The sequence below is a fragment of the Alosa sapidissima genome, chromosome 12 (genome assembly GCF_018492685.1).
Source record: "Alosa sapidissima isolate fAloSap1 chromosome 12, fAloSap1.pri, whole genome shotgun sequence".
Lineage (NCBI taxonomy): Eukaryota > Metazoa > Chordata > Actinopteri > Clupeiformes > Clupeidae > Alosa > Alosa sapidissima.
The window spans coordinates 16,648,745-16,671,580 of record NC_055968.1 but is presented as its reverse complement, the minus strand read 5'-3'; the positions used below and the strand labels follow the sequence as shown (position 1 = coordinate 16,671,580).

Here is a 22,836-nt window from a genome sequence, read left to right as displayed (position 1 = left end):
TATACTTTCTTTGGAGACCTCAGGATGGTTTTCATACAACAGCTCTATGTGAGATTTAGTGTTGGCCAGAAGACTTAGATAAGGTTGCTCTGGAATCCCTGTGAAGTACAGTGCTGCATCTGGAAAAGCCTCAGTATCCTTCAGCCATACCAAGTAGAGATTACATTTTCCTCAGATAACCCCCTTGAAGTAGCTTTATATAATCTTTTAGAATGCATTTAAGCTACTTCTTTTCACTTTTGCTCCATGAGCACAACGTAGCCTATATGATAAATACGTTGCGAGAATGTGAAATGTCAATCAAGAAGAATTTTATTTTTTAGTCCTTAAACCCCACCACAGGAAATGCCTTCATATAATTTCTCTGCATGCATGTTAAACCACTAGCTGCCTAAAAATGCCAGTGGAATGCAAGTCCTCTGCAGCAGAGGAGAAAGTGAAATAAAATATCAAGACTTGAGAGGCTTCAGTGTCATAAAAACACCTCTTTGCTTTAAGTGACGGTTGCACAGGTTTACTGGACAATGGGCACCTGTTGTTTAAGTGAAGCCACAGTTAGGCCTCTGTGTGTGCACTCCGTCTGTATTAGAGGCTTGCTCCCAGAGGGGGAATCAGCTGTCACTGTTGTCAGGCATTCCTCTTGGAGGCGAGGTTATTTTTAGTAGGGGCCATGATCCTGCCTTTATCAGCTCCTCGCCTATTGTGTCATACACAGAAAGTACTGTATGGTGTCGGCCGACCTCTCCACGAGCACAACAAAGAAATCTAACGAAAAGGCCAGCATCCAATGGGGAATTATAAATCAAGGCCCTCTCAAACGTGTACAGGTAACCATGAGATATGGTTTATCATAATCTAGTTTGACTCATGTAAATTCTGGAGGGCACTGTATGAAAAAAATGACCATAGACACAGAGACATAAATAACTAGTGTGATGTACAAAATAGAGACACTACTGTGATATTTTAAGGGGAGGCTATTCCTTTACATTCCCTTCATCTTGTTGTATGAGATATTTTAAATATTTCAATATTAATGCAAACTTTATGATGCGGGACACTGATGGTGTGTTTTATTAAGATGAATGGAAGAAGAAAGTCAGTGAGTCCTACTCGGTGATAATCGAAAGGCTGGAAGATGATCTGCGCATCAAAGAGAGTGAGTTGATGGAGCTCAAGCATGTCTTCAGGTAAGAATCCCCAAAGAGCTATTAACTGAACCCTGGTGTGACTGTGGCACACCAAGGCAAGCCACTGATTTCCTTACTCCAGCTGTGTGCATCTGACCTGGTTTATTAAATAGGTCATAGCTGTTTATTCAGTTCCATCTAAGGGACTGTTTTTAATTTGATTTTGCAGCTCTGACGAGGCCTTCCATAAAGTGAACTTAAACTACCGCACAGAGAGCGGGCTGTCCCTTTTACACCTCAGCTGCATGTGTGGAGGTATGTGATGAGAGAGAGAGAGAGAGACTGAGGAAAATGTCCGCAGATATTCCCAATTGCTTAGGAACTTTATCAGGCTTACACACTAAAGCAGCAGCAGTGTGCTTTACCTGAACAGGCAACAAAACGCACATCAGGGCCCTGATGCTGAAGGGCCTCCGGGCTTCCAGACTGACCAGAAATGGATTCACTGCACTGCACTTTGCTGCATTCAAGGCAAGGACTAGACAGTGCACTTTTCTACTGTCCCCTGTAATGTGTTCTGAGACGGATACTTTTGGATATTATTTGGAGCTAATTAGTGATCAGAGTGTTAATTCATAATAGGGTATAATAATCATTAGAAACATTAGGCCCTTTTACGATACATGTACTTTTCACAGCACATGGTAGTCTAAATGCATGAGGGTGAATGTGGTTTATTGTTGTGATTCTGTAACATTTTAACTTGTAACAACTTGGTTTGTCCACATGGTGGCATGCGTGAGACATGGCTCGATGGCACATACATACACATGTTGGGACTCTGATATGTGTGCAGTATCAAGAGGGAAAATGTGATTGTGTTTTTGGTTTGTAATTGAAGGACAATGCGGAACTTGTGACTGCCCTCCTCCATGGAGGTGCAGACATCCAGCAAGTTGGCTATGGAGCCCTCACAGCCCTGCACATTGCCACAATAGCAGGGCACCATGAGGTTGGTATCTGCTTTAGAGCAGTTCTCAACCATTTTTTTGAGTCGTGACACCCACCCCAGAATAACCAAGTTAGTGTTTGCACAAAACCCCACCACCTTTTAGATTAGATTGAGATTGGAGTCTTGAGTTTGAAAGTCACCATGAGCGGTGGATGAGGCTTCTACTTTATCAACCATTGCAGGTGTTATGAATGCACTGGATAACATCATGTTCATAGCAGCACTTACTGACCACAAACAACAATGCACACAGTTAAAGGGACAAGACAGACATGGAGGACTACATATTATCATGACAAAATAATTCACGCTCAAAGGCAGCAGTATTACTATTGCCAATTTACTGATCCTTTGCTAAGGCCTATGCATAGACTGCTATAGACTTGTTTGTTTGTGTGTGTGTTAGAAATGGGAATGGAAATGAAACAAATGTTATTTGTTTATTTACACAATCTGACACTCTTCAGAAAGTATCTTGTAACACCTGTGGGGGTCCCAACCCCCTGGTTGAGAACCACTGCTTTAGAGTGTTGCACAGGTGCTCAACTGCTGAATATAATTATGAAGTGATGATTCAGCTATCCTTGTGACAGCTGTTCTGATTTTTGTTTTTGGTGGAACACAAAAAGAGTTAGTTATCTTATTGAGTAGTGTCTCCTAAAGTAGATCATAGCTCTTATTCCACAAGATGGACAGTGCTTGGAGGCCAAGGATATTTTCCTTAAAGTTCAGGTTTTATACAGTAGCTTTGTGGTTGAGAAATTTAAATTGTGAACCATTCTTTTGAAACCCCATCTGAAGCCTATTTTATCTCTTCAGGCAGTGGATATTCTTCTTCAGCATGGAGCATACGTGAATGTCCAGGATGCTGTGTTCTTCACACCCCTACACATAGCAGCATACCACGGACACGAGCAGGTAATAATCATCACCCTGTGTCTGAGGTGATCACTGCTCTCCGAAAAGCTTGTTTGACAGGCATGCTGTCCAATCTCCATCTGGATGTTGGTTAAATTGGCTCTCCCGGTGCCAATTATTGTGGGCAACGTGTTTTTGTTAAAAATATTCATCTCAGATAAATTTGCTTCCCTTCAAGGATGGATTTTCCCCATTGTTTTCATTGTGAGATTATAAAAGATTATTTTTTATACCTGTTTTTACTGAACTTTACCAGGGGTGCCAATAATTCCGGAGGGCACTGTAACTGTCACAGCATGATATACTGTACTCGTCTGCCATAGGTGTCTAAGTTGTTGCTGAAGTTTGGAGCTGATGTAAATGCCAGTGGGGAGGTTGGAGATCGGCCTCTTCACCTGGCAGCAGCCAAGGGCTTCCTGAATATCGTCAAGCTGCTGATGGAGGACGGGGGCAAGACTGATGGTAAGATAGAGTGATGCAGTGGGGGAAATAAGTATTGAATGCATCAACATAGTTCAGTATAATATATGTATTTCCAATGAGGCTATTCACATGAAATTTTCACCGGACATTAGTATTAACTCAACAAATATTTTTCCTCCACTGTACATGAGAAATATGCATGGGCTGAAGTCATAAATATGTCCATGTAAGTGTAGGAATATACTCCTCAAGCTCCACATTGAAACACACATTCCCACTTGTAGCCTCACCACATATGACATTCCATTAACTGATGATTTTAATGAGGTGATTGGAGTGTTTTGTTTTTTTCAAAGTCCAGTCCAGTCCAAAGTCAAGTCCAGTTTTTCTCCACACAGTGAATGCTCAGGATAATGAGGACCACGTTCCTCTGCACTTCTGTGCTCGCTTTGGACACCAGGAGGTGGTGCGGTTCCTGCTTCAAGGCAACTTCCATGCACATCCACACTCAGTCAACATCTATGGGGACACTCCTATCCACTTGTGAGTACGGACCAGCTGAGATAGAAGCTGACACCTCAGTCTCTAGTCGTTACTACATATATAACATGTGGAATCACTGTAGAATTATGGGTAAATTTCCACCTGCACACTGAAATTGCTCCACAAAACACCCTTATTGGTAATCATTGAAGCTGTGAAAATATATAATAAGTTATTTAGGACCTGTCAGGATCAGCTATTATTACTGTCTCCATTTTTGTGTATTATTTAACTTCTGGTTGTTCTCATAGGGCTTGCTACAATGGTAAGTTTGAAGTGGTGAAGGAGATTATTCAGCTGTCAGGAACAGAGAGCCTGTCGAAGGAGAACATCTTCAGTGAAACTGCTTTTCACAGGTATCTCATCCATCCACACGACTACATCTGGTGCCTATGTTTCAGATTATATCACTGGTTGCGCTGTAAGATATACCGGTAATACAACTGTGTGTGTCTGCTCTCTCAGTGCCTGCACCTATGGCAGAAACATTGAGATGGTGAAGTTCCTGATGAGCCAAAATGCCATGAGCATCAACCACCAGGGCCGCGACGGTCACACAGGTAGCGACGCTGCCAAAAACATCTCACCTTACTGAAGCTTCAGAGCAGCTTCTGTCCCACAGATGACACTCATGTTTCTGCTATTACCCCTGCCGCAGGTCTGCACAGTGCCTGTTACCATGGACACATCCGGCTGGTGCAGTTTCTGCTGGATAGCGGGGCGGACATGAACCTGGTGGCCTCGGACCCCAGCCGGTCCAGTGGGGAGAAGGACGAGCAGACGTGTCTCATGTGGGCTTATGAGAAAGGTGAGACGTGGTGAGAATGAATGGATAGGTGGATGACTGAATGAATGAATGAATGAATGAATGAATGGATGGATGGATGCATGGATGGATGGATGCAGTTATGTTGTGTTTACTTGGTCTCATTGGAACTTAATGAGTGTTAGTGATAGCCTGACAAGCCAGACCCACATCAAGATGTAGGGTCTGGGAACTCACCATTGACAGTGCTCAATCTGAGGGGCGGGATAAACGGTTGTCTTTCAAATTCCCTCTGTACGCAATAGGATAGCGCTACAACTCATAAGTCCCATGTGTTTTCCCACCAGCGGAGCTAGTTGGCTAGTGGATCAAACTTTTGCCAACTTAAAAAAAGCTTAACTCGAGTCGTGCTGTTCGCCAGCAGCAGCATCCATCTTCTTTGTTTTCAAGTAGCAGGGAATTCATGCAGAACCGTCGCAAGTCAGTCGTCATTATGTTAAGCCCGCCCACCAACTCTATACACAATGTGATTGGCCTGATCGAAGTTTGATTTTTCCAGCTCGCAATCCAACGGAGAGTTGCTCGACTACCCTGGCTGCAAATTACATAGATTTCTAGATTTCTAGGCTATGTTAGTGAGTCATTTTTCAAATAGCCATTTAAAATTGTAAACAGACAAGACAAACTGTCATGGAGCAAGAGACATCAGCACTAGTAACAGAGAACCATGTGTGTTTTTGTAGTTTGTGGTTACCTGCCATTTTTCTTTCAATGCAGGTCATGATGCCATTGTCACCCTGCTGAAACACTACAAAAGGCCCCAGGATGATTCACCCTGCAATGAGTACTCCCAGCCAGCAGGAGGTGAGGCGCGCTTCAGCTCAGAAGCTCTCACCATGCAGGGCCTCTTAGTCACAGGCTGATGCCGATCCTCAGCACTACATTCTTCTTTAGTTACAGTAGCACTGAGTAAATTTGAGATTCTACGAAATGGAAAAATAAAATAGAAAGGGATTTGTGGATGATGACTCTGTTTGATTATAATGTTTTTAAATGACAGTTTAAATGAGTTAAGCCAGCTGTCCATTTGTGAAGATGTGAAACTTACAGGTCCTTTTTATTTTTCATAGATGGATCTTATGTGTCTATTCCCTCTCCCCTGGGGAAGATCAAAAGCATGACTAAAGGTTCAGCCACCGCACATGCACACACACACACACACACACACACACACAGAGGGAAAGAGCGAGATTGCATCTCGGCACATTGTCAAGAGCTGACTCATTGTGTTCTTGTTGCCATTGTGCTCACTTTGAACTCACCCAAGTGCACGCACAACTAAACACTCCCCAGGTTGACTTGTAACCGGAGGGTTGCCGGTTCGAGCCCTGACCAGTGGGCCGCGGCTGAAGTGCCCTTGAGCAAGGCACCTAACCCATCACTGCTCCCCGAGTGCGGCCGTTGAAGCAGGCAGCTCACTGCGCCGGGATTAGTGTGTGCTTCACCTCACTGTGTGTTTACTGTGTGCTGTTTGTGTTTCACTAATTCACCGATTGGGTTAAATGCAGAGACCAAATTTCCCTCACGGGATCAAAAAAGTATATATAATATACTATACTATACTAGTAGTAGTGGTATACTGTAGACTTCTGTCTCATGCACCACTGACTTGTTGGTTGTTTCTCTCCAGAAAAAGCCGACGTGCTCTTGCTCAGAGCCAGTCTCCCTTCCAACTTCCACCTCCAGCTGTCAGAACTGGAGTTCCATGAAATTATTGGTTCAGGTAAACACAGTGAAAGATGTGGTAAAGAATACTGATTGTGTGGAGAAGTGTGGTGTAATTTCTGACCGTACTAACTGGGTATGCATTCACAGGTTCATTCGGAAAGGTGTACAGAGGCAAATGCCGCAACAAAGTTGTGGCAATAAAACGGTAAGAAGATAAATTCAGTGTTTATCAACACCAGTGCACCCCCTCCCCTCCTTTTAAAAAAAAAAACAACAACATATATATATATATGAAGAGTTTGATTCCAAAACGCTATATCCTCCATTTTAATGAATTTTCATAAATCATTTATTTTAATTTTGTTTTCCAAATAATTTCAGTGGAAATGTAATTGGGTGTCGCTATTTGATTTATCTTTGCTCGATAAAAACAACAGTACTGCAATTTTATTAGCTGAAATACACAATTAAATAACATAAGTTATGAATGGCATATGGTTTCCAGGCCAAGTATACTTGCATATACAAGGAATTTGGTCTCTGCATTTATCCCATCCGTAAATTAGTGAACACACAGTGAGGTGAAGCACACACTAACGGAACAGTGAGCTGCCATGCTACAGTGGTGCTCGGGGAGCAGTGAGGGGTTAGGTGCCTTGCTAAGGGCACTTCAGCCGTTCCCACTGGTCGGGGATTGAACCGGCAACCCTTCAGTTCCTAACCCGAAGCCCTAACCAGTAGGCCACGACTGCCCCAGGGCATATTCTTGGGAGAATATCCATCCAAAAAGTTTAATGGTCTTGAACCAATACAAAGTAATTCACAAAAACAAACAAACTACCATTACTTTGTTGTTTTTTATTTGGTTTTTAATATTCAGGTACAGAGCCAATACCTATTGCTCTAAATCAGACACGGACATGTTCTGCCGAGAGGTGTCCATTCTCTGCCGCCTCAACCACCCTTGTGTCATTCAGTTTGTGGGAGCTTGTCTCGACGACCCCAGCCAATTTGCCATTGTCACCCAGTACGTGTCTGGAGGTTCGCTCTTCTCCCTGCTACACGAACAGAAGAGGTGAGTGGAGCCCCTGCAGTGTGGAGGGGAAATCATTTCATACCTTTTATAATTCTATAGACCGACATGTCTTTCAAGGAAGCTTCCACAGACTCAACGCCTGTTAAACTCAGACACTTTGCTGTCTTGATTTGCATTGATCTGTTGAAAAGTGTGCTGGAATGGACTGAGCGATCAATGTGACTGAAGTGAGTTAGTAACAATGTTTAAATGGACAGGATCATTGATCTGCAGTCCAAGCTCATCATAGCCATTGACGTGGCCAAGGGCATGGAGTACTTGCACAACCTCACACAGCCCATCATCCACAGAGACCTCAACAGGTGAGTTATTATCCTCTTCAACATTATTATCAGCATCATTATCATCACTATTGTCATGATCTTCATCACCATCATCATAATCATCAACAGCAGCATCACCAACACTACCAGCTTGCCTATTTCCACTAGATTATCCCTGGTTTTGTAAAGGAAAAACACCATTATGACTATTAGGCAGAGGTGAACATCCCGGCTTGTGTATTGATTCTACTTGAGCACTTAGCTCAGATATTTTCGCAGATTAGGTCAGCTACAGGACTGAGGGGTTCTGCTTATTAGAATCAGCTGGTTTTGTACTTACTTTCTGAAGCCGGGATGTCCACCTATGCTATTAGAGTAGTATATTTATGTTGCAAATAATGCTTCTCTTGCATCTTATGTCATTGGGTTTTTTCCCAATCTGAATATTCCCTAGCCACAACATACTGCTCTATGAGGATGGCCATGCTGTGGTTGCTGATTTTGGAGGTGAGACATAAGACATGTCAAGATGTAGCTTTAATTTCCAAGAATTGCTACACTCTTGATTTTTGGAGTTGAATCTATCTTGTTTCCACTCTCAGAGTCCAGATTTCTGATGTCTGTGGATGAGGACAATATGACCAAACAGCCTGGGGTTTGTCCTGCATTTAATTTTTAAATCCGTTCTGTTAAATCTTAACCATCACACAACACACAAAGTGTCTGCTTGGCTGGCATTCTTAGCTATGCTAATGCTGCAGCTCTGCCTGTCAGAGCTCCATATGAAGCTCAGGCAGCCGAGTCCTTGGAGTGGTGAGTGTGTTGAGTGATGTTGCCGTGGTGATTGCAGAACCTGCGTTGGATGGCCCCCGAGGTGTTCACCCAGTGCACACGCTACACCGTCAAGGCCGACATGTTCAGCTACGCCCTGTGTCTGTGGGAGCTGCTCACCGGGGAGATTCCCTTCGCCCACCTGAAGCCCGGTACCGCTCCACTCAGAGCTGGTCTAGAGTTTAGCCTGACCTAGAATGCACCTATAAATCACTACACAATGACAGGATTCATTACTACCTGCCAGCTTGCCTGTGGTATACATAACTCATCCCATTACTTAGTCCATGGTAGTCAGTATAAGTATAATAGGAAATTATATCATAAATTAGTGATTCAGACCCATCTCCTCATAAGTACAGTATTTTAACATCATTAAGGAATTTATTTGAGATGGACCTGCAGGGAGTAGCTGGTCCCAAACTTGAATTGAGGTGATGACAGAGCACATGTACTTGGTAGTAAATCCATGGTTTAGGTGTTATGACAGACTTTGTGGACAAAAAATAACTAACCTGTTTGCCAAGTAAAGCATTACACAATACTTAACCTTACTTTAAATACAATTGTCTGCGTTTGTCTAAAATTATTTTTGAGGTCTCAGTCATATGTTACTGATGGGATCGTATGTTGTCGGGAGCTGAAGAGTGCTTATTCTCTCCCCTTGTCCAGCGGCCGCAGCGGCTGACATGGCCTACCACCACATCAGGCCTCCCATTGGCTACTCCATCCCCAAGCCCATCTCCGCCCTGCTAATGAGAGCCTGGACAGTGTGTCCAGAGGTGGGTGGTCTGTCCACACGCCACTCAAACACCACCTTCATTACCCACACAGCATCCCTTCCCATAGGCCCCTGTAGAACAAGCTACATGGGTTACGCAGTCAATTCTAAGGGCGGCAATAACACAAATGTCACATATTTTCAATGTTAGGGATTTGAACAAGCATGCAAGTAGTTTGCACAGCTTCTCTTAATGTTCTCTATATCCCTGGCTCTTAGCGTTACCATCTGCCTCAAAGCGAAAATGCGCTTTCGACAGCAGGGAGGTGTTGAGCTCAGAGCTGCTTTTAGCACTGTGTGGGGACTGAGCTGGTCCCCAGGTGCTCCCCATTGACTCCACACCGGCTCTCGATGAAGCCCGTCGGTTCCCACAGTCCCGTAGTGAGTCTCAGTAATGAGGCTGTTAGTTAGTGCGTGTTCGCAGGCCCTCATTACGAAGCATTCTCTCCATTCCGGGGCAGGTCGTGGCAGTCCTCACTCTCCCTTCGCTCCCTCCCTAACACTCCCCCTGTGCCAGTTGTGGCTGTTTGCCAGGACCTGGTTGCGAGCCGACAGCGTCTCTCTCTCTCTCTCTCTCTCTCTCTCTTCCCTCTCTCTCTCTCTCTTTCTCTTTCCCTCTCTCTCAACAAAAAGACTTCTGTCAGCTCAGGTCCCCTGTGAATTCTCCTCATCCTCTCAGCCGTACCCTTGGGCATCCCTGCTGAAGTTTGGAGCAAACCACAAACAAGCTACCAAGCCATTACCACACGCTCAGCAGAGTCAGCACTATCACCTCCCACAGATCTATTACTTCTTAGGAGGAACTTGGCCTTTGTACAGTATGCCAGTACTGTAAATCAGGCCTTGCTCTGAATACTGAGTTTTTTAGGCAAGGATGCTGCTTTCAGAGAAATGCCCTTTTCCCAAACACTCCCAATACACTTTTCTAAATAATTAATATGATATACGGGATTAGACATTACAATATGAATGTTGAATATCTTTTTTATGTTTTCTCTTTATTCTGTTGAGGATGAGAGATTGCTTTGAAGCCACTTCTCTCCCTGTGGTGAATAGGTCATGAGATCACCATGTCTAACTTGAACATATGAACTAAGCCAAGGATATGTTAATGATGAATATGGTAATGTGTATTTTGGTTTAGATCTTTGACTTTGGTCATTGTATCTCATGAGAAGCACTGGTGAACGTAATGCGTTATTTATTTCTCCTAGGAACGGCCTGAGTTTTCTGAGGTGGTGGCAAAGCTTGAAGAATGTCTGTGCAATGTGGAGGTGGGCTGTGGCATTATAAACCTCTTGATCAAAGATCTTAGAAACAGAGCGGAACCCTCTAGAATCTTTGTTCTTCACCAAAGCCAGTCATTGTGAAAATAATGAGTGGTTCATGTTAATGGTGTTGGTGGTGACTCATTAAATCATTACTAGTTGTCCAGTTTCTTCATGCATATAGAAAAATAACTTTATCCGTATAACCAAGTTTATTTCCCCAGTCTTCCTGACAAAATAGGGCATTTAGCTAAAAAAAGTTGCCCGCCAATTAATAGGGTATTTAGTTACCCAAATGTAATGTTAGTGGCCAAATGTAATTGATCATTTGTGCATTTTTCTTTCAACGAAGACGGTCTTCTTGTCAGGATATCTTTCTCATTCACTTTTTCATTTTTCAGTACATGTATTGCTGATATTTATGTTAGCTAGTCTGTCAGTATATTATTAAACAAGTGGATGTTTGTTTCTTATGCATGCAATGGAACATTTGTCTATTCCTAATTGAAGCATTAGATAGCTAGAAACTTTCTTTTATATCTTTAATATAGTTGCCTTTAGTTGAGGCCACCATGCAAATGTTTATCAGACACGTTGAATAAATGCTGTATTAATATCAGTGTTTCTTTGTTATGTGCCGCATAAAGCTGATGTCCCCGGCGTCCAGTAACAGCAGCGGTTCTCTGTCTCCTTCGGCCTCCTCTGACTGCTTGTCTGCGCGTGGTGGGCCCGGACGTAGTCATGTGGCAGCGCTGCGCTCGCGCTTCGAGCTGGAGTACGCCCTCAACGCCCGCGCATATGCCGTGTGGACTCAGAGGTACACACTCACCGTATTGCATACCACATCAAAAGAAAACTGAGAGAAATGTTAAAGAAAACTGAGTGGGTGAAATGTGTTCACTGATTTCTGTTGTTGCAACGCTGTATATTGAGTATGACCAAGAGACCAAGTAGGCCTAAAGTGCCTACACCGCGCCTCAGTAGCCCCTAACTGAGGTCTAATTATTAATACAGTAGTAGCTTTCATTGTATTTACTTTTAGTGTTTTCCAGAACTCCTCTACGTGGGGCTAAACAAACATTTGAGGTCCTCTGTAAAACCCAACCGTAGGCTCCCACTGTCTGTGCTGAATTGTTTGCCCAGTGACGCTCCAAACACTTCACTGCAGCACTTTAAAGTGTGGTTGCCAGGCGACTGTGTCACAGAGACAAAGGAAAGCAAATGCAATGAAACATGCATGACATTCTGACCAGGGCCCTCCCTGGTGGCCGGCCCTTAATTCTTCATGTGTGTGGTGCTTGAGGTCGAACCGGAGGCAGCCAGGCAACACACAACACAGTGACCATGAGATTAGTGGAGGCTTGACTTTTTCGCTCATGAAAAAGAAGTTTTACATATAGCCACAAGTGGCGATAATGGGCCCGAGCACCTACGGTTCCGTGACCCATGACATTTCGTAATCCTACATTCACATATGGTGTGTGTGTCAAATGCACATATCTGATGTGTGTACAACATTTCACAAGTTTACATTTGAAGCTTAACTCACTTCCTGTTGGATGTGGCAGTATATGCATTAGTATATGCTGATCAAAAGACTCAATGACATAAATTATACACTGGTTGTGAAGAATGAGACCTCACGGTCCAAACTCACAAAGGGGATGCGCGCTCTTTCAGGCAACCAAGGTACACGAAGACATTGACGAACCACAGACAAGTGCAAACTTTGTGCTAAGAGTGCTGGTTTATTTACAGTGTTCAAAAGTGATAAACAAAAACTTTGAAAAAAAGGCTACAAACAAAAATCAACACGAGGGTTGCTCAAACTTAAAGACTTAACTAAACAAAATAACCAATACAAAACTAATAGGGATTCAAAGAGTTAAATGTTCACAAACCAAACCAGACCAGACTCAGCCTCACAGCAAGCTGCTCTCCCTATGCCACTCTCTCTCGAATGACAGAAGCTCAGCCTTTTTATGGGCCTACCCATTAGAAACGTCACTCAAAATGGTGGGAGAGTAGTGCACAAACAATTAACAAAATAAAGACATTAATCATAACAAAAATAAACTTGCCTTGATCCTAACAATTTTACCCTTATTTTACGCTATAAAAATATATATATATATACTTTCTCTTTCCCTAAAACCAGTTCAAAACCCTAACCACAATTACAGACACGCCATCAAAACAAAAAATACAAAAAGATTGCAACTTTGACAGTTCGGGTTTTCTCGGGGGACCATTGATGGCGGGACACACAACAAGGAAGTGAATGCAGTCAGTGTAGATGCTATGGCGTGGGAATACTGGTGCGTGTGGTGGAAATGTTTGGTGGAGCAAAACCAGCGGGTACCTCGCGGCTTGCGGAGATGTTGTGGATGAAGACTGGTGAGTACAGAAATATGTGTGACGCTATGTGACGGTGAAATATGAATGTGTTCAGAACGCGCTAAACCGGTATCGCGTGTAATGAACTTGCCAAGTGCCGTGTGCAGGTGTGTGCGTGTGTGTCGGGAAATGTTTGTCAGTTATGTGTAGGGACAACGTCGGGAGCATTTGGGGAAAAGTTTAACTGGAGGGCAACTTTTCCACATTTCCCCCCTCCTCTGGAGACTCGACACAGGGGTGGCGAGACAGGTAGTCAGCAACCAGGTTGTGCTTTCCTGGCCTGTAAACAACCTCAAACTTAAAGGGCTGCAGCGCTAAAAACCACCTTGTTACCCTTGCATTGGTGTCCTTCATCTGGCCTAACCATTTCAGTGCTCGATGGTCTGTTTCAAGCCGAAAGTCTCTACCTAGAAGGTAGTAACGGAATGTGTCCAAGGCCCACTTCACCGCGAGACACTCCAGCTCGACAGCTGAGTATCGGGTCTCTCGTGGGAACAGTTTGCGACTAATGTAGGCGACTGGCCGCTGTTGGTCGCCTTCCCCCTGGAGTAGGACCGCCCCCAGCCCAACCCCAGAGGCGTCAGTTTGGACTGTCCATGGCTTGTCAAAGTCAGGGCTCTTCAAAACTGCATCGCTGCACAGAGCCTCCTTCAACTCTGTGAAGGCTTTCTCGTGCGGCTCCTCCCACCTGACCCTTGCTGACCCAGACTTCCTGGTCAGGTCAGTGAGCGGCGCCGCCATGGTGGCAAAGTTAGGCACAAAGCGCCTGTACCACCCTGCAAGACCCAAAAAGGACCTCACATCCTTCTGGGTTTGAGGCCGCGGGCAGTTGCGGATGGCCTCAAGCTTGTCAGTTTGTGGGCGGATCACACCATGGCCCACAATGTGACCCAGGTAACGCACCTCGGGCTGAGCAATGGTGCATTTCTTGGGCTGGATCGTCAACCCAGCCTCGTGGACGCGTTTGAAGATCTCGGCTAGATGTTCCACGTGCTCCCTCCAGGTGGCGCTGTGGACCACGATATCATCCAGGTAAGCACCAGCAAAGGCCCCAGTCCCTTCCAGCACACGGTCCATGAGCCGCTGGAAGGTGGCTGGCGCTCCCTGGAGACCGAAGGGCATCTTTGTGAACTGGAACAGCCCACGGGGTGTTCGGAAGGCAGTGTAGAGTCTGGCCTCCTTGGCCAGTGGGACCTGCCAGTACCCTTTGCTCAAGTCCAACGTCGTGATGAACCGGGCCCCACCCACCCGTTCCACCAGCTCCTCGAGCCGTGGCATGGGGTAGGCGTCGAAGTGGGTCTGGGCATTGACTTGGCGGAAGTCCACACAGAACCTCATGGTGCCATCCTTCTTCGCCACCAGGACAATGGGGCTACTCCAGGCACTGTCCGAGCGCTCAATGACGCCCAGTTGCTCCATCACCTGCAGCTCCTCCTGGAGAACAGGCAGTAACCGCTCCGGAACCCGGTACATTCGCTGCCGCTTCGGGGTGGTCTCTTTCAGGTGGATCGGGTGCTCAGCCAGTGAAGTAGTCCCAGGCTGCCCGGTGAACAGGCCTTCTGGGATGATAACCCGCAGCTCTTCCTGTTGCTCTGCAGTGAGATGGGAGAAGTCTGGTTCCCCTGCTATGCAGTCAGTGGGGAAAAACTGCTCAGGGGTGTCATACTCTTCCCTCACGGCTTGCACCATGAGCTGGTCACTCACTGGCGGCTTTCTGTCGTGGTACTCTTTGAGCAGGTTTATATGGAACACCCGCTGTGGCTTCCTCCTCCCAGGCATGTCCAGCTCGTAGGTGGCTGGCCCCATCTTCCGGCTGATGCTGAAGGGCCCCTGCCACTTGGCCAGCAGCTTGTTCTCCTCTGTTGGCAGGAGCAGGAGAACTTTCTGGCCGGGCTGGAACGTGCGCTGTCGGGCTGACTTGTCATACCAGCTGGACTGGGTCTGTTGAGCGTTCTCCATGTTCTCCCTCACCAGGGTCGCCATCTCCTCCATCTTCTCCCTCATGGCGATCACATAGGTGAGGATGTTCGTGGTAGTGGCGCTCGGTGACTCCCAGGCATCCCTCAGCAAATCCAGAGGGCCCCGCACTTGCCTCCCATACAAAAGTTCAAATGGCGAGAACCCGGTTGAGGCTTGGGGTACCTCACGGTATGCAAACATGAGGTAAGGGAGCCAGCGATCCCAGTCCTTGGCATTAGCACCCACGAACTTTCGCAGCATGCTTTTGAGGGTCTGGTTGTACCTCTCCACCAGCCCGTCGGTCTGCGGGTGGTAGGGAGTGGTCCTAATACCCCGTATCCCTAACAACCTGTAGACCTGCTTAAGTGTGTTCGACAAGAATGCTGTGCCTTGGTCAGTTAAAATCTCCTGTGGGATCCCTACCCTGGAGAATAACTGTAGGAGGGCAGGGGCAATGGTTCTGGCGGTGACTTTGCGGAGGGGAAAAGCTTCGGGATAGCGTGTAGCGTAATCACAGATTACAAGGATGTATTTGTGACCTGTCTGTGTGCGCTCAAGGGGACCGACAATATCCATTGCTATCCTGGTGAAGGGGACTTCAATGACAGGGAGAGGCTGAAGTGGGTATGGCTTAACCCTCTGCTTGCTGGAGAGCTGACAAGTGGGGCATGTCTTGCAGTGTGTGTGAACGTCTGTGTACAAGCCGGGCCAATAAAATCTGTTAGAGATTCTCTGCAGGGTCTTCACACTACCCAGGTGACCTGCCCATGGGATGTCATGACCCAGCTTGAGAATATTAGGTCTCAGGCTAGTGGGGATAACCAGCTGCTCAGTGCTGCCACCCTCTGGCTGGTGGTAGAGCAACCCATCTTTAACAAAATAGTCCTCCCCAGAGAGGGATTTAGCCTGGCCTGTGCTCACACCGTCAATTTCAGTGGCCTTACTGAAAAGATCTTTGAGCGTCTCGTCCTGCTCTTGTAGCAATTTCAAATCATGGGGCACATCCCAAACATCTGGAGCTGCAGTGGGGGGTACATTCTGCTCTGCACTCGTCATGGACTCAACTCTGTGAATCAGCTTTTCACGCCGGCGCTGATGCCGGCCCTTGCGTGGCCTGTTTGTGTCGGGGGGCGCAATCTCTTCATCATAGTAGGGGAACAATTCACAGACCTTCTGCTTCTCTGTCTCGCCATCTGCCACTCTTTTAGCCTGAGATCTGGTCACAACCATACTTATGGGTGAAGTAGATTGCACCAGCTCTGGCAAAATTGCAACATCTTGGCCCAACACTATGGGATGATGGAGGCCCTTCACTACTCCGGCTTTGAGAGTGTATGTGTGGCCGTGTACACGCAGGCATATTTCAGCTAGAGGGTATCGGTGCTCGTCGCCATTTACACACCGCACCCGTAGGCATCCTCCTGTCAGCATTCCTGGCTGATTAACCAGGTGGGGTTGCACCAGCGTCTGGGTGCTACCGGTATCTAAAAGGGCTCTAGCTGCTCTACCATTAACCGCAACATCAACAGTCTGCACTCTGTTCTGGACTTCTGGCAGACTGGTAGTGGTGACCTGAGCACTGGGACCAAAACTTCTTGGTCGCTTGTCAGGGCAGTTACGTATGAAATGTCCGGGCCTGCTACAATGGTGACATAACGGCTCAGTACTTGTGGGTGCGGACTGAGTGGATGCAGGTTGTCCATGTGGAGATGCTCTGGGTGTGTGTGGAGGTGTGCGACTACTTTGACCCCTACGCTGATCCCCACCCCTAGGACCCACTCCCGCACCATAGCCCGCAGACTTACCCCTCTCCGCAGGTTGGCTGAAGCCCTGGTAACGGAAGTCCTTCGGTCCACGACGGGCGGCGAGGAAGGAGTCCACCAGTTCTGCTGCTCGTTGTCCGGTCTGTGGATCATGCTCCTTGACCCACACGCGCACATCAGGAGCCAGCGAACGCAGGAACTGCTCCAGAATCAGAGTCTCTCCGATCTCCTCCACAGTCTTCTCTGTGGGCTTCATCCATTTGGTGTAGAGGTCTTTGATCCGATTGTAGAACTCTCGTGGCGTGTCGCCAGGCTGGATGCGAGGGTCCCGGAACCTCTGACGGTAGACCTCGCAGTTTATCTCAAACTTGGCCAGGATGGCGTCTTTCACTTTTAAGTAGTCTCTGGCGTCTGCAGGATCCATAGCCACGTATGCGGCTCTCGCCTTGCCCGTCAGGTAGGGCACCAGGAACGTGGCCCAGTCAGCAGGGGGCCACCGGTATGCAGCAGCGAGCCTCTCGAACGTGGTCATGTACTGCTCGACGTCATCTCCCTCCTCCATCTTGGGCACCGACGCTCGGGTCCAGGTTGCTGGGGCTGGTCCTCCTTGGTTCATCACTGGGTGCTGGGGGGCTGCAGGCATCCACAGGGAGGCTGGCAGCGTAGCAGGCTGGCTACTCGGGCCAGCAGGGACCATCGCTGGATGTGCAGCAAGAGGCACCACAGGAACCGCAGCAGGAGGCGCCGTGGAGGCGACGACAGCAGGGGGCGCCGTGGAGGCGACTACCGCATCAGCAGGCGTTGCCGAGGCGACCCCTGGAACGGCCCCTGGAGCTGCAGGGGGAACTCTTGCCCTCATTTCTTCCAGTTCGCCGTGGACAGTGTTGAGTTGGACCTGGACGTTCCTCCATCTCTGCTCCTGTTTGACGGCCTCCTTCTCCTGGTTGCTCAAAGCCCTCTGGAGCATCTTGAACATGGAGGCGAAGTCGGGTGCATCACTTACTTTCTCCCCGTCTGTTTCAGGCACCAGGTCTTCGACCCCCTCCCCGCCATCTTCTTGGCGGGTCGACATCAGCCTGCCCGTGTCTTTCAACCGTCGGTACGCCACCTTACTACGCACTTGGGCTCGTCTAGTCAACCTTTCTCTCAGTGCCCTAGGGGGCGCCACAATCCCACCGCTGCCACCACGTGTGAAGAATGAGACCTCACGGTCCAAACTCACAAAGGGGATGCGCGCTCTTTCAGGCAACCAAGGTACACGAAGACATTGACGAACCACAGACAAGTGCAAACTTTGTGCTAAGAGTGCTGGTTTATTTACAGTGTTCAAAAGTGATAAACAAAAACTTTGAAAAAAAGGCTACAAACAAAAATCAACACGAGGGTTGCTCAAACTTAAAGACTTAACTAAACAAAATAACCAATACAAAACTAATAGGGATTCAAAGAGTTAAATGTTCACAAACCAAACCAGACCAGACTCAGCCTCACAGCAAGCTGCTCTCCCTATGCCACTCTCTCTCGAATGACAGAAGCTCAGCCTTTTTATGGGCCTACCCATTAGAAACGTCACTCAAAATGGTGGGAGAGTAGTGCACAAACAATTAACAAAATAAAGACATTAATCATAACAAAAATAAACTTGCCTTGATCCTAACAATTTTACCCTTATTTTACGCTATAAAAATATATATATATATACTTTCTCTTTCCCTAAAACCAGTTCAAAACCCTAACCACAATTACAGACACGCCATCAAAACAAAAAATACAAAAAGATTGCAACTTTGACAGTTCGGGTTTTCTCGGGGGACCATTGATGGCGGGACACACAACAAGGAAGTGAATGCAGTCAGTGTAGATGCTATGGCGTGGGAATACTGGTGCGTGTGGTGGAAATGTTTGGTGGAGCAAAACCAGCGGGTACCTCGCGGCTTGCGGAGATGTTGTGGATGAAGACTGGTGAGTACAGAAATATGTGTGACGCTATGTGACGGTGAAATATGAATGTGTTCAGAACGCGCTAAACCGGTATCGCGTGTAATGAACTTGCCAAGTGCCGTGTGCAGGTGTGTGCGTGTGTGTCGGGAAATGTTTGTCAGTTATGTGTAGGGACAACGTCGGGAGCATTTGGGGAAAAGTTTAACTGGAGGGCAACTTTTCCACACTGGTCAAAAAAATTAAGGGAACACTTACAGCTTTCCACAATTGTAAAAACACATTTTTTGAAACCTTCCAACCTTTTCTCCATTCTCAAACTACATTTACAGAATGACAGTTCTTGCAAAATCTCGCCTCAAAAGTTTTACTTGGGCTCAGAACCAGACAGTGTCAGAGTACTGATCCAGTGTATGATTGAAGTGTTCCCTTAATTTTTTTGAGCAGTATATGTTGTAAGTTGTAAATTATAGTCCAAAATTTAATGAATTTATAAATATCTACATCAAAGGGGAAACCTGAAACAAGCTAAGACCGTTGAAATAGCTGTTCTTTCTGTTGCCAGGTGGTGGCATGCCAGACATGCCTTTTGCGCATGTGAATATTATCATCATAATTATGTCTCATCATAACATATCAAAAAAACATTTCACAATTCCAAATTAGCAACGTCTTGATGTTAGATAACCAACTTTGACATGAATTGGATGAATCATTGAAAATTGTTCATGTACAGTGGGCATTACTTTCAAATGGCCACTTCAGTCGCGCATTACGCGGCGTGAAGCTGCGTGAAACTTTAGTACCACTTAGCCACTGTGCGTCGCTCTGCCACTGTACATCGCTTTGTCAGTAGCCTGCCTGCTGCCCCTTCTGAAAAAGCAGGAGGCTACCGTTAAACATAATTGTTGCCGAGAGGAATCTCAGCCTACGAATTCAATAACAAAATAAATCATGCATAATTAAACATTACCTCGATTTAGGCTACTTGGGTATGGCTTAAGGCTTGACTACACGGTGGTAACGAAAATCGAAATCTGCTTTTGATAGCCTAACGGTGCCGCTCCACAAAACGAAAAAATAACTTAATTTGCTGTCTAAGTTATTGTCAGTGTTGGGGGTAACGCAACTACACAAATCAAAACAGTGTCTTGTGTGATAATTGAGCCAGTAGAGAAATAACTGTTCAGAATTAATCTGTAGCCTTGGGTAGGCTTCTGCAGAAAACAATGTTGTTGGCGATTTAATACTATCTAGCGACGTTTTTAACGGGCTACTCATTAGAGGCTTAGACAACTATGACCCACATTTTGGTTTCGTAAATTAATTTGCCCTACTTCTTGACTGCAATGGAGTCAATTGACTGCTTGACATGTCATTTTTATTTTTCTGTACAATAAACAAATACATCTGCTTTATGCCGCAGAATTACATTCATATTTGGCTGACTTCTGCGCAAAAAAACACTGCCACTTCCCTCCCCATATTCCACTGGTCACACATCAGATCAGCTTGTAGGCCATTAGCAATCTGTTTATTTCATTTTATGAAGCCTATACAGTAGATAACCTGCCACATTCTCACTTGCAATAGACAGATGCAATAGCCATTGGTCAAGTATTGAGTATAAAGCAATTAAGATAGTAGCCTATACAAAAAGTACTTCATACTATCATAAAAAATCATTAAAACGAATAGCAATTTGCAACTTGACAAAACACTGGATTAAATATCGTAGGCACAGGAGAAAACTTGTACATCCATTGGCCCGTGGGGAGATCACATGCCATTTACTATTGGACATGGCTAATGAACTTTACACACGAAAGTTGTTCGTCTTGGGGAGCCTCACGCACCTACAGCAGCAGAATAAATAAAAGGCGCACACCTGATATAAGGTTGATTTTCTCCAGACTGGAATGCTCAAAAATGCTAGAAAAGTACCTGAAATGGTCAGAAGGGTTTGAGGATCATGAAAAACTGCCCAAAATTCACATTCCTAACTCTATAGAACCAAGACCTTAGCATAATGTGGTGAAATTCTGAGCTGTGGCCATAGACTTCAATGGAACAGTTGCTGCATAAAGGGGGTCCGGGTTCCCGGAAGTGGCTCCTGATTAAATATCTTGCTCCGCCATATACAATTTTTGTTTGAACCAAATACCAACAAAACTCCAGAGAGTGAACTCAACAATCCCTCCCACTTTCCCAAACTCCCATCCCTCCCTTTCGGTGATTGGCTGGAACAGTTTTGTTGTGTTTGGGGGGACTGGCTTGCTCCACTTTGTTTGTTTCCCGTTCAGCCAGGGTTGTGTACGAAGACTATATTGTTGTTTTTGGTTACAGTGTACTCACAGAGTGGAGAACTGGCGGATCAGGAGGAGATATTTGCAGAATGTGACAACATTTTTACTAGTTAGAAATCGCTTAGAGTCGCTGACGGCACCTGTAATTGACATAATGACATAAATGGACTGGCTGATGACAATACAAACTGCTTAGCAGCTTACTTGAGCCCAAGGGCCCTGACTCGGACACTATTGTTCTTGACTGACAGGAGCACATAAGCAGGTTTCAGTTCTCCCTCATTAATCTTTTATGATGTGGTTCTAAGAAATCAGCATTCTAGGATGCCCTTGAAGAGGTAATAATCACAGCAATTTGTACACAATGGCTGATGGATTCTGTGTCACTCTCCCCCCCCCCCCCCCCCTTCTACCTGTACAGCTCAGAGCGACGGTCATCGCAGGGTCTGTCTTTGGATGATCTTAGGAGGAATTTACAGCAGTTCCCACCAATGGACAGAAATGGTATGTCGGGAAGTTTTAAATACACAAAACACAAAATTCGTGTCATACAACGATACTTTCAATTCATATTTGTGGACGTCATAATAATATGGTTACGTAGAGTTCATTTTGACTCTAGTGACAGTAGTGGATGTATTGTTACACAAACCATCTACTCCCCCATCTATTGTCTCATGTGCTGAAATATTTTTTTCTTTTGTCCTGTTGTCTTTCCTCACAGGTTATGTGTCAGATCCCATGAGCACAATGAGGTTTCATTCGTGTAGCAGCAATGGGAGCTTTGAAGACAGCAACTAACACCCCCACCTCAGCTTTCTCACTCTCTAAATCTCACTACGTCAGTCCTGAGTGTCTGATCATTATACAATAACTAACCATCACTGTTAACATTTTGTAGGTTGTCATGAATACTGTGCTCTTCACACTTACTTTTGAAGTGGTTATATTGTACATTTTTATGTAAATATGTTGCTTTTTTGGTCATTTTTGTTAGGAAGTCATGGATGAGATTGTCAAATTATAAGTGTCAAAATTAGGCTATGTGTAATCCTGTGCTTTGACATGCAAAATTGCATACAGAAGTCAGAGAAATTACATAACATAATGCATAAGGAGGGTTTAAACACTGGGTACATCTGATACAAAATAAAACTTAACAGTGTTTAACGTGAATAGCATATTTGAAGTTTTTGGCCTTCAAGGAATGTCGGGTGCAATATACACTCACAGCAGGGTTACACCAGACACACAACTAAAGTGTTTGCGGAGTGTATTCTGCAACAATTAGCTTCCACTATAATCAAATGGACTGGCTATTACAGACATGATAATGGGGCACATTCGATAAAATTAGGCCTCTGGTGAAACAATTTAGCATATTCGTACAATCCTGCCATTACGTTTACTGTAGCAAAATTGTTATACAGACTCCAGTTTATTATCATCACTGTATAACAAAGGTTTACAAGGACTAAAAATGAATACATGCAGTATTCTTCATTCAATATTAAAAGTCAAATATAACTAGAGCTGACAAATGCACCTGATATAAGATTATCTCCTTGTTGAGATTCAGTGTTTTCTAAAACATAAAATATAATGTGTAAAGTGTACACCATTATACTGTCACATAATGGCATTAATGACATTGTTAAGATTATATATTGTGTTTTTTATATATATATATATATATATATATATATATATATAT

General features: G+C 45.4%; 1 protein-coding gene across 3 annotated transcripts; it reads left to right on the top strand.

Annotated features, from left to right (window-relative positions):
• The first annotated feature begins 3 nt into the window (after positions 1-3).
• tnni3k (TNNI3 interacting kinase) lies at positions 4-22,748 on the top strand. Of its 3 annotated transcripts, XM_042111615.1 has the most exons (25): positions 4-827; positions 1,082-1,190; positions 1,360-1,445; positions 1,564-1,661; positions 2,032-2,142; positions 2,962-3,060; positions 3,384-3,522; positions 3,882-4,026; positions 4,278-4,382; positions 4,492-4,586; positions 4,685-4,834; positions 5,570-5,656; positions 5,923-5,979; positions 6,483-6,575; positions 6,668-6,725; positions 7,401-7,595; positions 7,814-7,918; positions 8,334-8,386; positions 8,482-8,534; positions 8,730-8,862; positions 9,383-9,492; positions 10,706-10,765; positions 11,407-11,576; positions 21,544-21,626; positions 21,847-22,747. In XM_042111615.1, the coding sequence occupies exons 1-25, from the start codon at positions 788-790 to the stop codon at positions 21,921-21,923; spliced, it is 2,511 nt and encodes an 836-aa protein (XP_041967549.1). In that variant the 5' UTR covers positions 4-787; the 3' UTR covers positions 21,924-22,747. The 3 variants fall into 3 exon arrangements, with proteins under 3 accessions (XP_041967549.1, XP_041967550.1, XP_041967551.1); XM_042111616.1 differs by lacking the exons at positions 8,730-8,862; positions 9,383-9,492 and having other exon boundaries at positions 21,847-22,748; XM_042111617.1 differs by lacking the exons at positions 4-827; positions 1,082-1,190 and having other exon boundaries at positions 1,369-1,445; positions 1,546-1,661.
• Positions 22,749-22,836: the final 88 nt, after the last annotated feature.

Bases quoted from the DNA above. Each gene is read 5' to 3' on its own strand.
- tnni3k (XM_042111615.1), top strand. From the start codon at position 788: ATGGGGAATTATAAATCAAGGCCCTCTCAAACGTGTACAG. The intron at 1,662-2,031 runs GCAAGGACTAGA...TTGTAATTGAAG, and splicing joins TGCACTTTGCTGCATTCAAG to GACAATGCGGAACTTGTGAC. The intron at 2,143-2,961 runs GTTGGTATCTGC...TTATCTCTTCAG, and splicing joins CAATAGCAGGGCACCATGAG to GCAGTGGATATTCTTCTTCA.